The sequence below is a fragment of the Gopherus evgoodei genome, chromosome 3 (genome assembly GCF_007399415.2).
Source record: "Gopherus evgoodei ecotype Sinaloan lineage chromosome 3, rGopEvg1_v1.p, whole genome shotgun sequence".
NCBI lineage: Eukaryota > Metazoa > Chordata > Testudines > Testudinidae > Gopherus > Gopherus evgoodei.
Window position 1 is genome coordinate 222,195,592 of NC_044324.1, and position 13,851 is coordinate 222,209,442.

General features: G+C 46.7%; 1 protein-coding gene and 1 long non-coding RNA gene across 6 annotated transcripts in view; one reads left to right on the forward strand and one right to left on the reverse strand.

Moving 5' to 3' along the window:
- Window positions 1-581: 581 nt before the first annotated feature.
- Window positions 582-13,851, forward strand: part of LOC115649326 — a 32,952-nt gene continuing 19,682 nt past the window's right edge. For 2 of the 4 annotated variants that reach the window (XR_003999806.1, XR_003999805.1), the window contains exons 1-3: window positions 582-902; window positions 1,946-2,020; window positions 2,212-2,319. This is a non-coding gene — a long non-coding RNA (uncharacterized LOC115649326). Of the gene's footprint in view, window positions 903-1,945; window positions 2,021-2,211; window positions 2,950-3,106; window positions 4,144-6,108; window positions 6,209-13,851 lie in introns of those variants that run through there. The other 2 variants (XR_003999807.1, XR_003999804.1) reach the window with 2 other exon arrangements.
- The window catches only part of POLR1B (RNA polymerase I subunit B), a 34,084-nt gene continuing 23,734 nt past the window's right edge, over window positions 3,502-13,851 (reverse strand). For both annotated transcript variants that reach the window (XM_030558196.1, XM_030558197.1), the window contains 6 exons: window positions 13,335-13,468; window positions 12,683-12,853; window positions 11,351-11,507; window positions 8,524-8,720; window positions 7,357-7,610; window positions 3,502-5,541 (listed from right to left, as the gene is read on the reverse strand). In XM_030558196.1, the coding sequence (XP_030414056.1) occupies window positions 4,659-5,541; window positions 7,357-7,610; window positions 8,524-8,720; window positions 11,351-11,507; window positions 12,683-12,853; window positions 13,335-13,468 (1,796 nt within the window). In that variant the 3' untranslated portion in view covers window positions 3,502-4,658. The remainder of the gene's footprint in view (window positions 5,542-7,356; window positions 7,611-8,523; window positions 8,721-11,350; window positions 11,508-12,682; window positions 12,854-13,334; window positions 13,469-13,851) is intronic.

Here is a 13,851-nt window from a genome sequence, read left to right on the forward strand (position 1 = left end):
GGTACTGTCACAGCCCGTGCAGTGTGGGGGGGAGGGGGAGCCGAGGGTACTGTCACGGCCCGTGCAGTGGGGGGGGGCCTGAGGGCAGTGCCACGGCCCGTGCAGTGCAGGGGGGGGCGAAGGCAGTGTCACAGCCCATGCAGTGCAGGGGGGGAGACGAGGGCAGTGTCACGTCCCCTGCAGTGCAGTACAGGAGGGTAACTGGAGGCAGTGTCACGGCCTGTGCAGTGCAGGGAGGGGAGGGGGAGCCGAGGGTACTCTCACGGCCCGTGCAGTGTTTTGTCACAGCAGACGGGCCTATGCCACTGCTGCGAGGCAGGAGAGCAGCGAAGCGCCTGGTACATTCCACACAGCCCCCCCCGCCCCGGCTAAAGTGGTACCTCCCATCCCCCCCATCTGACTGGAGTGGTACCGGCCGCTCCCCGGGCGGGGCCCGATCCTGCCCCTCGCCGCCCATGGATCCCGGCGCGGAGCGGCCAGGCCGTGCCCGGCCTCCAGCGGCCCAGCGTCACGGCGAGCCCCACCCCCGGCCGAGCCCGTGCGGGGCCTGGGGAGAGCGCGTGCGGGGTGCCCGGCTGGGGGCCGCTGGAAGCGTCGCTCTGCCCCTGGGCTCAGGCTCAGCACCGCTCCGCCCGACAGGGGCAGCGCCCCGAGCCGAGACCGGGACCCTCCGCCCGACACACCCGGCCTGAGACCGGGACCTTCCGGCGCCCCGAGCCGAGACCGGGCCCCTCCGCCCGACACACCCGGCCTGAGACCGGGCCGCTCCGTCCAGCGCGCCTGGCCGGTACTAAACAGCACCCCGCGAGAGAAGCCAGTTGGAAGAAATGACAAAAATCAGCGATTTCAGGGTACAGTGAGGGGTGGCAGTGGTCGTTACTCGATATAGCCCAGCAACAGCGGTAAGACCAGTGAGCCTGCTCTCCCTAAGGGCAGGTCCCTGGCTCGCGGTTGGCAGCGCTGCCCGGCATTGCTAACGTGCAGCATTTGCACTCAAGCCAGCTGTACCCCACGGAGAGCCGCTGCGTGCAGTGTCCGCGGTCCGGGTCCCTGAACTGGTGCTGAAGGTGGGCTGGCTGCAGCCACAGACAAGGAGCAGCTGTTTGGCGCTGTTGCTGCTGCACCTGGCCATGCCGCTCGCTCGTTGTCACTCAGGACTTTCGGGTTTGCTTTTTTAAGGGGAAAAACCTGATAGGCTAATGGCCTCTTGCCCTCCCACCCCCGCACCTCCCCTTTCTTGGGGCAGAAGGTGCCGATAAGAAGGCACTGGGTGTCAGGCTGGGGACGGCAGACCCCACTCAGACTAAAGCCTGTTCTGACTGGGGAGATGGGGGCAGCTAGAGCAGAGAGGACGTGTCAGATACTGCTCATTGCCTGAAACGAGACAACGGGACCTGTCTCAACTGGCTCTCGCAGCAGATGGGGACATTCACACCCACGTGAAATGACTGACTAGCAGCATCTGTGGAGGATTCTTGGTCAAACAGTACAAACTAAACAGACTTCACCGTCCTCAGAGACTCTCCTCTAGGTGTGCAGGGGACACCACCCAGGGACCTACATTCCACCAGTCACTTAAAAGCTAGAATCCTCCTCAAAACCAAACCACAGTGACAGTGATTCAGACATGCTTCTGGGGTGTTCCTGCCCCCGTAGTGCCCCATCTGTCCACTGGGGCCATAACAGCCCTGCCCTGCCGCACGAGGGGTTAGACGATAAATGCATTAGAGCTGGGGTTCTCAGACTCACTTTCACAGCCCCCACAACATTCTGTAAAAATACCACAACCCACTTGTGGCACAACTGTTTTTCTGCATATCCAGTAGATGAAAAACTATATTAAATGGGTAGTTATACAGCTAAACACGCACACCTGTAATATACAAAAGAAAAGAATATAGGTACAAAAATAAACTGATTGATTGTTTTTGTTTCACTTACTCAGTGTGAAACTTGTTGCTGATCAACAATTCTGTTTAGACGTGGGGGTGTTCTTCGACAAGCATGCGCATGTGTCATGGTGAGTGTTAATCCTGGCTTGGTACTTTGTTTTCATTGATGTCATGGCCAACCTGCACAGCCTCAGCCTCTCCACCAGCCAGCTGGCCAGACAACCTGCACAGCCCCCAGTGCACTGGGGCTTGAGCTTTGGCTTTCTGCCCTGGGCCCCAGCGAGTTTAATGCTGGCCCTGCTTTGGTTTATTTTGGCAGACCCCCTGAAACCTGCTCGCAACCCCCCTCAAGGGACCACAGACCCCTGGTGGAGAACCACAGCCGTAGAGGTTGTGAGGTGATCAGATATTACAGTAGTGGGACCAGGTAAGTACCTAGGATGGATATCTACCATTGTCGTTTGCACTATAGCTGCAGCTCTGTTGGTCCCAAGTGGACAGGGTGGGAACATTTACCGTTGGACCAACTTCTGTTGCTGCGAGACAAGCGTTGGAGCTGACCACGAGCTCCGTGTGGCTCAGAAGCTTGGCTCTTTCACCAGCAGAAGTTGGTCCAATAAAAGATATTCCCTCCCCCACCTTGTCTCCAGTGCATTTCAGATTCACTTCTGTGCACGTTATAGTAATCACAGTGGTAACAAGCTGAAGTAACATTTAGTAACAAATAGCCATGACCAGGTCTGACCATGACATTGGCCACATCCTCACTTGTTCACACACACACTTCGGAAACCACTTCACGTGGTTTTTTGGTGTATCTGTCATTTTGTCAGTGGCAGCCAGCCCCGTGTTCAGCACCAGCCTGGGACAGGGTCCCCATCAGGGAATGTGACCAGCGTGACTCAGGAACCCCACCCTGGGAGCCTCCTCCAGCTGGCCAACAAAATTGTACACACTGTGTATAGGGCTGGGCTGCAGACAACTCTGATCTACACAGGGACACCGGTGGAGAAGAACAATGCTGCAGCTGCAGCTCTGGGCTTGTCAGTCCTGAGAGGTGAGTGGCACACAACCCTTCTGGTTTTTAAATGTAATTGCAAAATTTGTAGATTTAAGTAATGTCATAATTACATCTAAACACTGGGAGGATTATGGAAAATCAGGGAGGGCGGAGCCTGCCCCATTAAGAAAACACCACCACCTTTTTTGTGCAGAGATGGGAGTGAAAAACTGAGATTTTGAAAACCTATCATTAAGGGGAGGCAACCAGTGTTTCAGGAACACTTTGATCAAATGTCCTCCAACGTGCAGCATATTCTACCCTGGGCCAGGAATTGGCAGAAGATGGACTTGGATTTTCGAGAGGTCACAAATTTCAACTTTAAACAGAAACCATGCTGCAGCTGCAACTACAACGAATGATTTTTCCATCTTTAGTTTTACAATAATTGCTAGAAATATACTGTGAACTTGCAACTAACATTTTTCAAGCACCGCTCAATAATATTTAGCAAAATCACCAAATTTGTTTTAGTTATTACTTATATTTAATACCGCAGGGTATCTTACTGTTTTTCCAAGATCGGAATAAAGTGCTATTTCTCTCATCTGGAATATAAAAAGATTTATTTTGCCACAAGTTTAGGTCAGTTAAAAATGAACTTTTACAAAGCCAGAGTCACATTTCCATGGAATAAAAAATAAAATTAAACAAGGGACAAGACTTAAATGTTGCTGCTGCAGTGTTTGCAGCCCAAATTATGCTAGGACTGAGAACCAGGAAGTGACACTGACTAGAACCTGACTGTCACCAAGTGAAGGTAACAAGTCTGTTAATTGTTCACACACTGAGAAACGCAGAGAGAGCAGGAAGTCATCAGACTTAAAGCCCAGATTGTGAATGGCCCAAGTAGCTGCTGAGGGGTGAGCAAGAACTTGTTAGCCCCAGCCCCAGCCCCAGGGCAGCAGCACAAGAGCCTGCCCCCTTTACACGGGCTGGCAGAATGGGGCTGGCACAGGGGAAGCAGCAATCTGCTCCCCCCAATGAACGGAGCAGACTGCACTCTCGGCACTATGACAGATTGCGCCTCTCTGCTGCAGGCTCTCTCCAGAGCACCTCCTAGAGCAGTGCCACTCTACCATGCCCTGACTTCAGGCCCTGCCTTCAAATCACAAGTGTTTTCCCCTTTTATTCACTGCAGATGTATTTCTCACATAGGCAAAGAAATGATTTTTCCTGTCTGGCTGCACATGACAGGGACACTGTGCCAGCCATTAAGGCATTAGGTTTGCTCCTTTAACGAAGACTTTTGGTGGTCTTCCAGTGTTCAAGGACATTCCACTTTATTTAACCTCTTCAGCACAACCGTGGTGCGTCCCCTGCCTGGCACAGCCATCACAGTTACAAGATGCAGTATCTGGGAAAAGGAGTTAACGCTTTAATTCCCAACCCACTAGTCCAATACAGCATTGGCACTGCTCAGTTTTCATACCTGATTGTCTAAAGAGATTTTTGGCTAATATGAAACACAAGCAGAGAGGACTGTTACAGGGCTAACAGTGACTATTAAGAGATCTGTACCGCTTCTCCATTTGATTGCTAAGTCATTTAGCAGATTATCTCCCCAGTTTGAGTACACAAATCGAAGTAATCCCACAGCTTTTGCAAGATTTCAAGATATGAGTCAATACATCGTCTGACAGAAAAATCTGGACATTTAAAAATTAGTTTTTCCAGAGTACTTGAATTGCTATTCATGTCCTCAGTTAGTTCACATCGAGTTTCACTTTTATGTTCATGGCTGCCAACTCAGCCACAAAATACCGGAAGACATAAGGCACAGAAACAGCGTCGATTGTGTCGCTCTGATTGCACACAGTACAGTAGTATTTCCTATTGCGCGTCGTGGACCAGGAAGGCGGAGGCTTCTCCAACAAAGGAGAAAGCAAACTGCCACACTTGACACAGACGTGGGCCACAGACCGATCGGAACAGTTGAAGAGACGGTCATGCAGCAAGAAGGACGTGCCATGAGCCAACAAGGCATCACGTTCCATCTCTCCAAAGCGAATTCCACCCTGGACATTCCTCCCACCTATGGGCTGGTTGGTGACTTTATCTCTGGCTCCTGTCGTCCTCACCTGGAACTTGTCCGAAACCATGTGACGCAGGCGTTGATAGTATACAACTCCAATGAAAATGTCTGCCTCCAGTTCCACCCCACTGATTCCACTGTACATCCGCTCTGTTCCATAGTAGTTATAGCCAGCAGCCTTCAACATCTTGCCGAAGTATTCCAAGGCAGAGTTCTCCTCCGAAAACGTGAAGGGGGTGGCATCGTGACAAAGGCCATGCAATGCTGCAGACTTCCCTGCCATGCTCTCAATCAGCATTCCAATGGTCATTCGGGATGGAAAGCCATGAGGATTGAAGAGAATATCTGGAACCATTCCACTCTCTGTAAATGGCATGTCCTCAACTGGCCAGAGTCTGCTCAAAATACCCTTCTGTCCATGTCGGCTGGCAAATTTGTCCCCAATAGTTGGATTACGAGGGATTCTCATAGTGATGCAAACACTTTTAAATTTTCCATTTCCACTGTCATTGCTGCACACTTTGATGTTATCCACAATGCAACTTTCCTTACTCCTGGGAAGGGGAAAAGAAAGAAAGTCAAAGTTTCAAAGTTGTTAACTTGGCAGCTCTGTGCTAGGAACTTTTGTCTGGAAAGAGAGAGAATCTCAAACTGCTTTTAGAAAGAGACTTTGTAAGTAGTACAGCCAAGCTATGTCTTGGGAAGCTCAGCATTTCCCCAAGGAAGAAGCCATTTTGTAAGCATGGAGATCGAAACAGCATTCGGGTTGGTTTTAGAAAGTATTACACTTGAAAAGCGGGTTCCTCAAAGGCTGCTCAAGTCATTTCTAATACAATAATCAAAACTAGGATTTCTAAAAGATTTGTGATTTATGCACCATGAACAATGTAGAGTAAGAAGCAATTAAAACTAATCTTTGCACTGTGGGAATTGATGGTCAAGCTGAGTTTCAATACCTAGTAAGTTTCTTTACACTTTAAATGTGAGCTGCAAATGAGAAAAAGCGGACTTTTGCCCCTTTATTTTTATGACATCATCATGAACTATAAAGACCTGAAAGTTGTGCGTGTGGTTTTTTAAAAAAGGCTTTTCATTTTGCCCTCTCTTCCCCTTTCCCTTAGAAATTCATGTCTAGTCTTGACTTCAGCCTAAGAGGACTAGAGAGAATTGGTGAAACAGTGAGATCACAAGCATGCAGAGTGTGCTGATGACTTGAAAGGGGTAGGCCATTTTTTGTCAGAATATTCAAAAATGTTTGTTTTTGTTAATGGCTGTTTAATATCAGCAACTAATATTTTAGTAAAGGGAAAGTTGTTCTTGTTGTTAAAAGATTCAGCACCTTTGTCCCCTTAGTTTAAGGGGTCAAATCTCACTAATATCTCTGGGATCCCCCAGGGAAAAAAAGGAAGACAAACCTTGAGATTTCTGATATTTCTAAGGTATAATACAAACAGCAGAACCAGCCTGCTCTCCCCAAAACCACCATCTTTTAGGTCTTTTTTTATAAGCCCAATTTTTCAAATATCCTTTTCGTGTCACCTTTAACATTTTCTGGGCATGAAGATCAGCAGCTGGAGGAGGCCATCACCCACCCACACAGAGGAAGGGCACTGATCCTACATGGAGAGGGGCGTGCTTGTCTAGCGCACTGACAGGGTGTCATGACAGGAGGGTTCTATTCCTAGCTCTGCCACAGACCCTGTGCCTTGGTTTCTCCATGAGTAAGACAGGGATACCACCTACCTCCCAGCAATGTGGTAACTGAAAACCACTGCCTGAGCAATGCAGGAGCCTAGCTCCCATTTTCCAAAGTGACGTAGGTCCTACGCACCTCTCACTGGAAGTCACCAGAACTCAGGCTCCTCAGCTGCTTTAGCACCTGTAAAAATCTTACCCAGGTGCCTTAGGAAATTCTTGTGAAAGAAGCCCCCGAGTGTGAAAGCAGCGTAGTGCGACACACAGAATGGCTGCAGCAGGAGTAGTGGAGAATGGGAGGTGAGGATTCTCATACGCACAAGCTCTCCTCACCAGAACTGGCTCCAGTTTTACTTTGTGATAAGCCCACCTTGTGTGTGTGTCTTTCCCTGGCTTTGTGAAGAAGCATCTGCAGCTTTTCAACACTTGCAGGGCTCAGAGGAGAGCCAATGTACTGGTGTGAAATCCATCTGCAATATTAATTACTCTTCCCTACAGTGCATGCATCCAGTGAGAATTGTTTTATAAAAAGAGATACAGATGCTTTCATTCTCGGGAACAATCAGGGAACGAATGAAGGACTCCTAAACCCTACAGTGCTGGCTGCACATCAGAGCAGTTCTCAGAACTCTACATCTGAGACGGTAACCAGGACAGCTGAGCTCTGAACTCACTTGTAATAGGTTATGAAGCTCTCCCCAGTACTGAGGTTCAGGTAGCTATAATAAGGGTCCCCATATTGCAGTATGGATCCAAGGTGCGGCAGTCCGTCAGCGTCCAGATTGTGTATAACCCTTGGATCACCAGGCTTGACTCCAAACACCAGACTGTCATCTCCTTGTTTGATTTTTTCAGCAAGATCTATGCTCTCCGTCTTGTAAACGCTGCCGTGTGCAAATCCTCTCTCCCACGAAGCCTTACTTACAATCTGAACAAAACATGCCAAGAAACCAGAGTCTTAGAAGAGTCCCTTCAGCGAGGCTGCTTCAAAGCTGACTTACCCAAACCAATCATTTTTAAACACGATGAAAACACTTCATGTCTGATTTCAGTCTCTCCATTTTACACAATCACTCCTTCGAGGCTTCTATATTCCCCTTCCTCTGCCCACAGATGCTTTCTGAACCTCGGCAGAGAAAGCACTGATATATTGCTGTGACCCACTTTTTTTTTTTGTAAACATCCCTCTAGCTAAATAATCACACCCCCACCAAAATAATCACAATCCCAGAAACACCACACACACTTCCCACTCGGGACCCACTTCTCAACTGAGGCAAGGCCAGCACCTAGCACAGTGGGCTGATGCCAGTCAGAGCTGCCACATCATAAATGTAAAAAAAATGATTTATTTCCCCTTCTCTACCAGACGGAGAGATTTGTGCGCTAGCAAAAGCAGGCAAGTAAACTCTTACCAACTGCTACTTCCATCCTCTGATATTGCCCCTCTGGCCCTGCTGCACAGCCACTCTGAACAGTCCCCAGACCAGTAGGAAGGCAGACTGGGCAGCAGAGCCAGGGGGCGAATGGCAGAGAAGAGCACACCATGAGGGAGACCTGCTCCCCAGACACTCCACAGCGGAGTCTGAGCTGGGGGGTGCAGCCCGTCAGTGGAGCAGTAGATTTTTCATTAGGTGGCTTTTCATTTCCTTGTTGTTGTGTGCGCGCTCGCTGTGTGGCAAACTAAGATTGGGGTTTTTTGCCAATTACTCAAACAGATGTTTAATTCATGACTTAACTGAGAATCAACACAGCCAGTGGGTTTTAGAATTTACGTTGGAACTCCAGTCCCCATGCGACCAGACAAGGCAGAATATTCCATTTCCTTTTCAATGACTTACCATTGCATCTTCCATGTCATAGCCCGTGTAGGAGATGACAGCAACGATTGCATTGGTACCGATTGGATAGTTGTCCATGTCATAGTAATCATACATAGCTGGGCGCACCAAGGGGCTCTGCGGAGTCTGAAGTCGGTACAGTTTATTATCTGAGCGATCCTGGTAAGTCAGAAGTGGAAAGCCCATAGTTTGCTTACCTAGAACAAAAAAGAGCCGGATTAATCCAGCAGCAAAAAATGACAATGTTCTGTCCTGGCTTTGGTAGGGATAAACCTGATCCAGCCTGCAGAGTCTCTTCTTGTGTATGGAGACAAAGTTGATGTTTTCCCCAAATCCAAAAAGTCCTCCTAAGCTTTCATTTTAAGGCTGCACTGATGTGGATAAGAACTTCCCTTCCTGCTCCTGAATCACAAATTGCAAACTACTACTTAAACGCCTGTAGTAATTCAGTTCCATTCCTATCATTTCATAAGGCTTATTTTTAATATTCTCCCTCTTACAGTAATGCTAAAATATCCAGATGGAATGTCAATTTCACACTTACCATAAAAAATTCAAATCAAGGTTTTCTGTATGTGACATTTCACTTATGTCTCTTCTGTCCTACATTTTTCATACTATAAAATATTTTTTTAACTCCTGGTCTGAATATTGATAAGCGATGCAACTTCAGAACAATGGGTTGCTGTTTTATTCACTTTACTACTTTCAAAAGACTATGGGAAAATGACTGAGCTACAAATCTGCTTCTTCAAAACCTTTCCGACAGGATTCCTTACTCCTTGGTCTCTGCTGCCCAGCAGGCGTAAGGTGGAGTTCTGAGTTCTTGAAGCACTTCTTCATTTAGGGCTGTATTAGGGTTTCACTTAGGGTTGTACGGAGAAGAGCACCCATCCCAAGCAGTGAGTGCCCTGGGTAAACTCTTAAAATACAAACCATGCAGATTCTGGCAATCACCCATCAATAGCACCATGCCAGCAGCACCAGGGATTTAATGAACATTTAATAAACTCCACCAACAAAAGCCAACCTGGAGTCCCCAAACCTCACTCTTCTCTCAACACCTGCCAGCTGCGCTCTCTCATTTACACCACTGAAATTTTAGCTCAAGTGCCTTCAATAACCACAACTGTGGTAGTATGTCACGGGGAGGGGCCTAAAGCCAGGCCATTTTAGGGCTTGATAGGTCTAAAACAACACAGTCAACCCAGAAACCAACAGGCCGTCAGTGCAGATCAGAGATCCAGTTTAATATGACCACGAAATAACACTGCTTAACACAGAGGCTGCCAAGTTCTGTACCAGATGCTGTTTCCAGCTAGATTTAAGATGTAGCCTCCCAGAGAGCACCTTGCAAGTGACAAAGGTATGAGTAACAGTTGCATGGTCTGCATCCAAAGCAAATGGACTCACTCTCTTAGGCATGTGACGCTTTGGGGAGAGGGAAAAGAAGTGATCTTGCTGTGGCAGCTCTTCCAATAGCATCTGAGTGTTACCGGAGCCCAGACTGCAAACCTGATCCACAGATGGCGCGCACACACCTCAAAATGGCCAGTATTATTCCTGGTCTATCTTCCGATTGTTTCCCCCAACCAATCTGCAACACCTCCATCTTGTCTGGGATGGAGCCTCAGCCAGTTAGCCCTCATAGCTGTGCCAGTCTCCTCCAGACATGGAGCACCACAATGGACAGCTCCGGCCAGGTCAGGGGACATGGAGATGTAGAGCATATTGCAACCCACGCCTCATCACTAAGCCCCCAATGGCCTCACATACATATCACCCCTCTTGTTTAACACGAGAACGCCTCAGGGAGGAGCAGTTACGCCACACCACCCTCTGAGGGCACTCAGCAAGGCAAGGCCAGGACCATTCAGAGCATCCCACCCATCGCGGCTATGGAGCAGAAACAAGTCCACACACCTCATGGTCAATGGTATGAAAGGCAGATAATAGCGCTGATATCACTCTAAGGCCGCTAGATACTGCAAGAACTGTCCCTCAAGGAGAACTGTGGGGCACAAGTCCAGGCCATTCACGTGCCATCCCCTGAGCTTAGCCACTACCCTTGGAGATTGATGACACCCCCCCTCCCCCATAACTGAGCTGTAGAACTCATTGCCAATAGATATCACAGAGACCAAGAACTTCATTGGATTAAAAACGGGTTAGGAATGTACATAGTTTAATGAGAACAGACAATTTCATCTGACAGTAATAAACCCCCAAAGTTTAGAAATGATATAAACTCTCATGCTTTCAGGCATGAGTCACATCAATCTGATGGGATTAAGAAATTGCTTTGTAGACATTTTCTTCAAATTCTGAAGTGAAGTGGAGGATGGGTTCTTGAATTAGGATCCCTGAAAATATAGCAGGCAGGCAGACACACACTCTCAACACTCAACATATTTGCCACTTAATAGCAAAAAAAAAGAAAAAAAAAAAAGAAAAACCCAATTTCCTTGGGCTCTGCTGAGGTCTTGTGCCTTTGACTATAATTTCAAACAGTAACTTCCCCTACCAAAAATTCACGTTGGAGAATGTCAGCTCCAGAGAGTTCAGCACGGCACATAAGGAACGAGGACTCTTAAGTCCTTTCCTTTGCAAGGCTCGCAAGGGATACTAATGAGCCTCCCAAGTCCCATGGGGTTGTGAAGGAAATCAAGAGCCCCCTAAGGTTTGTTGGAGGTTCTCCCCTCCTGCAAAGCTAAGGAGGATACAAAGGAAAGGGGAATGAAGGAGTCAAGGATCTGATTCTTTTCCTTCCTCCTGCATGTGGAAACTTGGGGCACTGTTTGATGGCAATATTTAGCACAATACTTACCCATCTGGCATTGGTACATGTTTCTGGGACTCTGGTTGTGATCAGAGAATGGAATGAAGTTGGCTACCACACTCAGCATGCTATGAGGAAAGAGCTCCTGGTGAGTGGTTACGCCAGGCACAATTTCATCCTCAAGGACAGCAATGTTCATGAAGACCTGAGATAAGCGAAGTCCAATTTAATTCTCAAATTGCTCTTTTTAAAGGTAAATAAAGCTGTCGCCAATCACTTTCCGAGCTCCAGCTGCTCTACTTGATAACTTAGTGTATTAGTGCATAAAGATGGCTATGCAAAAACCAACATAACTACAGCTACTTCTGCCCTGAGCTAGGGATGTGATTCTCAGCTTACGTGGACATATTCATGCTAGTTCTCATCTGCACTAACGCACTAATCACAGGAACGTGGCTGCGGTACCACATGCAACGGCAGCATATGCTAGTACATGCCCACAGGGTTCAGGTTCACTGTATATGGGGCAGCTAGCCTGGTCCTGCCACTCTTACCAGAGCTACGCTACTGCTGTAGTGTGAGATGGAAGTCAGACACCCCACTCAGTGTATACCAGGGGTCGGCAGCCTTTCAGAAGTGGGGTGCCGAGTCTTCACTTATTCACTCTAATTTAAGGTTTCACATGCTAGTAATACATTTTAACGTTTATAGAAGGTCTCTTTCTGTAATTGTATAATATATAACTAAACTATTGTTGTATGTAAAGTAAATAAGGTTTTTAAAATGTTTAAGAAGCTTCATTTAAAATTAAATTAAAATGCAGAGCCTCCCGGATCGGTGGCCAGGACCCGGGCAGTGTGAGTGCCACTAAAAATCAGCTCATGTGCCATAGGTTGCCTACCCCGGTGTATACATAAACAACCCTTCTCATATAATTTCCAGTCCTGAAGGGGGGAAGTAAAACTGGGAAGGGGAAAGTTACTCCAGCCTTTCCACATTTTTAAGTCACTATGTAAGCATTCTTTCTGAAAGCAAAGTGTCATGCCAGAAGACAGGGTAGGTGAACACAAGAAAGTAATCTACACAAAAGCCTTCATTCAGGCACAGTTAATATTGAGAGCACATATCAGTAACTGAAGGGTAAAAACCCTCACAAGCACAAAGGTTATCAAAATACACACCAGTAAAAAGCTAGAAAACGCTAAGGTCACCCAAGCAAACTTAACTGCCTTGTTGACAAGATCAGCTTCCCACCTCCCCATCATTGTTCCTTTCATAGATATTTTTGTAAAGTGTGTGTTATTTTTGGATCAAAGACTTTTCTCTAATGGCTGCTGCTTTGTAATAAACACACACGTTAGACAGACCCATGCACAGTACCTGTTCCAGAGTACCAATCAATTCTTCCTTTCCCAAGGCCAAATTTCTCACAGGCCGAACCATCCTGCAAGGGGTAGTAAAAATGAATAATCCTGGATAGAGACTGGGTTTTCCTGTCATTGGAATAAGGACCACCTCAGTCCAGGCTGGAATTTTCTTTTCTTGCATCACCTATTCTCACATGCACAGAAAAAAGCTAGTTAGAAAACTTGTAATAAATAAAGTTTTTTTTGCATCCAATAGCCTATTTTCCCCTCCAAATGAAAATCTTAGTCACACAAGTAGCTACACAAATTCACTGTTTCATATATTTTTTAAAATATATTTGCATCAAAATCTCTACAAAACTGGAGAAAAACAACTGCATTTTAAATTGCTACAACCAACACACACCTTGATGCGGCAATGCCTTATAAATAGGTATAAAAGAATCGTCATATAAAATTAAATAACATGATAAAATTCAATTCTTAAAATTCAAATAAAACCAAACGAATCAGTCAGGCACAAAAATGAAGGGAGGAAACATTTGGGATGCATTAAAAATTATTTCAGAATTGAGGCAAGCCTCCAGGTGCACAACACTGCATACTGTCTCGCACAGCACACTCAGACTGCTGCTTTTACGTCAAGTCACATCAACCAAGGCAACCTTAAAGTGCTGGAGAGTATCTGCAATCGTAGGAGCCATATCTTTTTCTACCCAGCCCACTAACGAGCCATCCAGTGTGACTGGGTAACACTCTGCATAGGGTTGGCTTGGAGTCCCATCAACGGGAGTGACACCTGGGAAAGAACCAAGGAAATCATTAACGTTGAAAGTAGTGATCCACCCCAACACTCTTCAGGATCTTAGAAACATTCTAGACCAGCATGTAGGAAATGCTTTACCTTTTACTTTGCCTGCTACATATATTAAGAATCTAAATATCAGGTATACACTATTTTTCCATTTGCTGCCTGAATTATATCCAGATTTGAAACAACAAAAAGTGGTCTGATGACCACAAGAAAATAAAATGCTTAGATGAGTTGTTCTTTTACTAAACAGTCATTGGTGAATTGATAAATGTGCAAATGACAACACTTTCTGGAGACATTTCTAGCATTTATCTTTCTGCTCATTCTACAGTCTGCAGCTTTTATTAGTTCAATACCCCCAAGTAAAT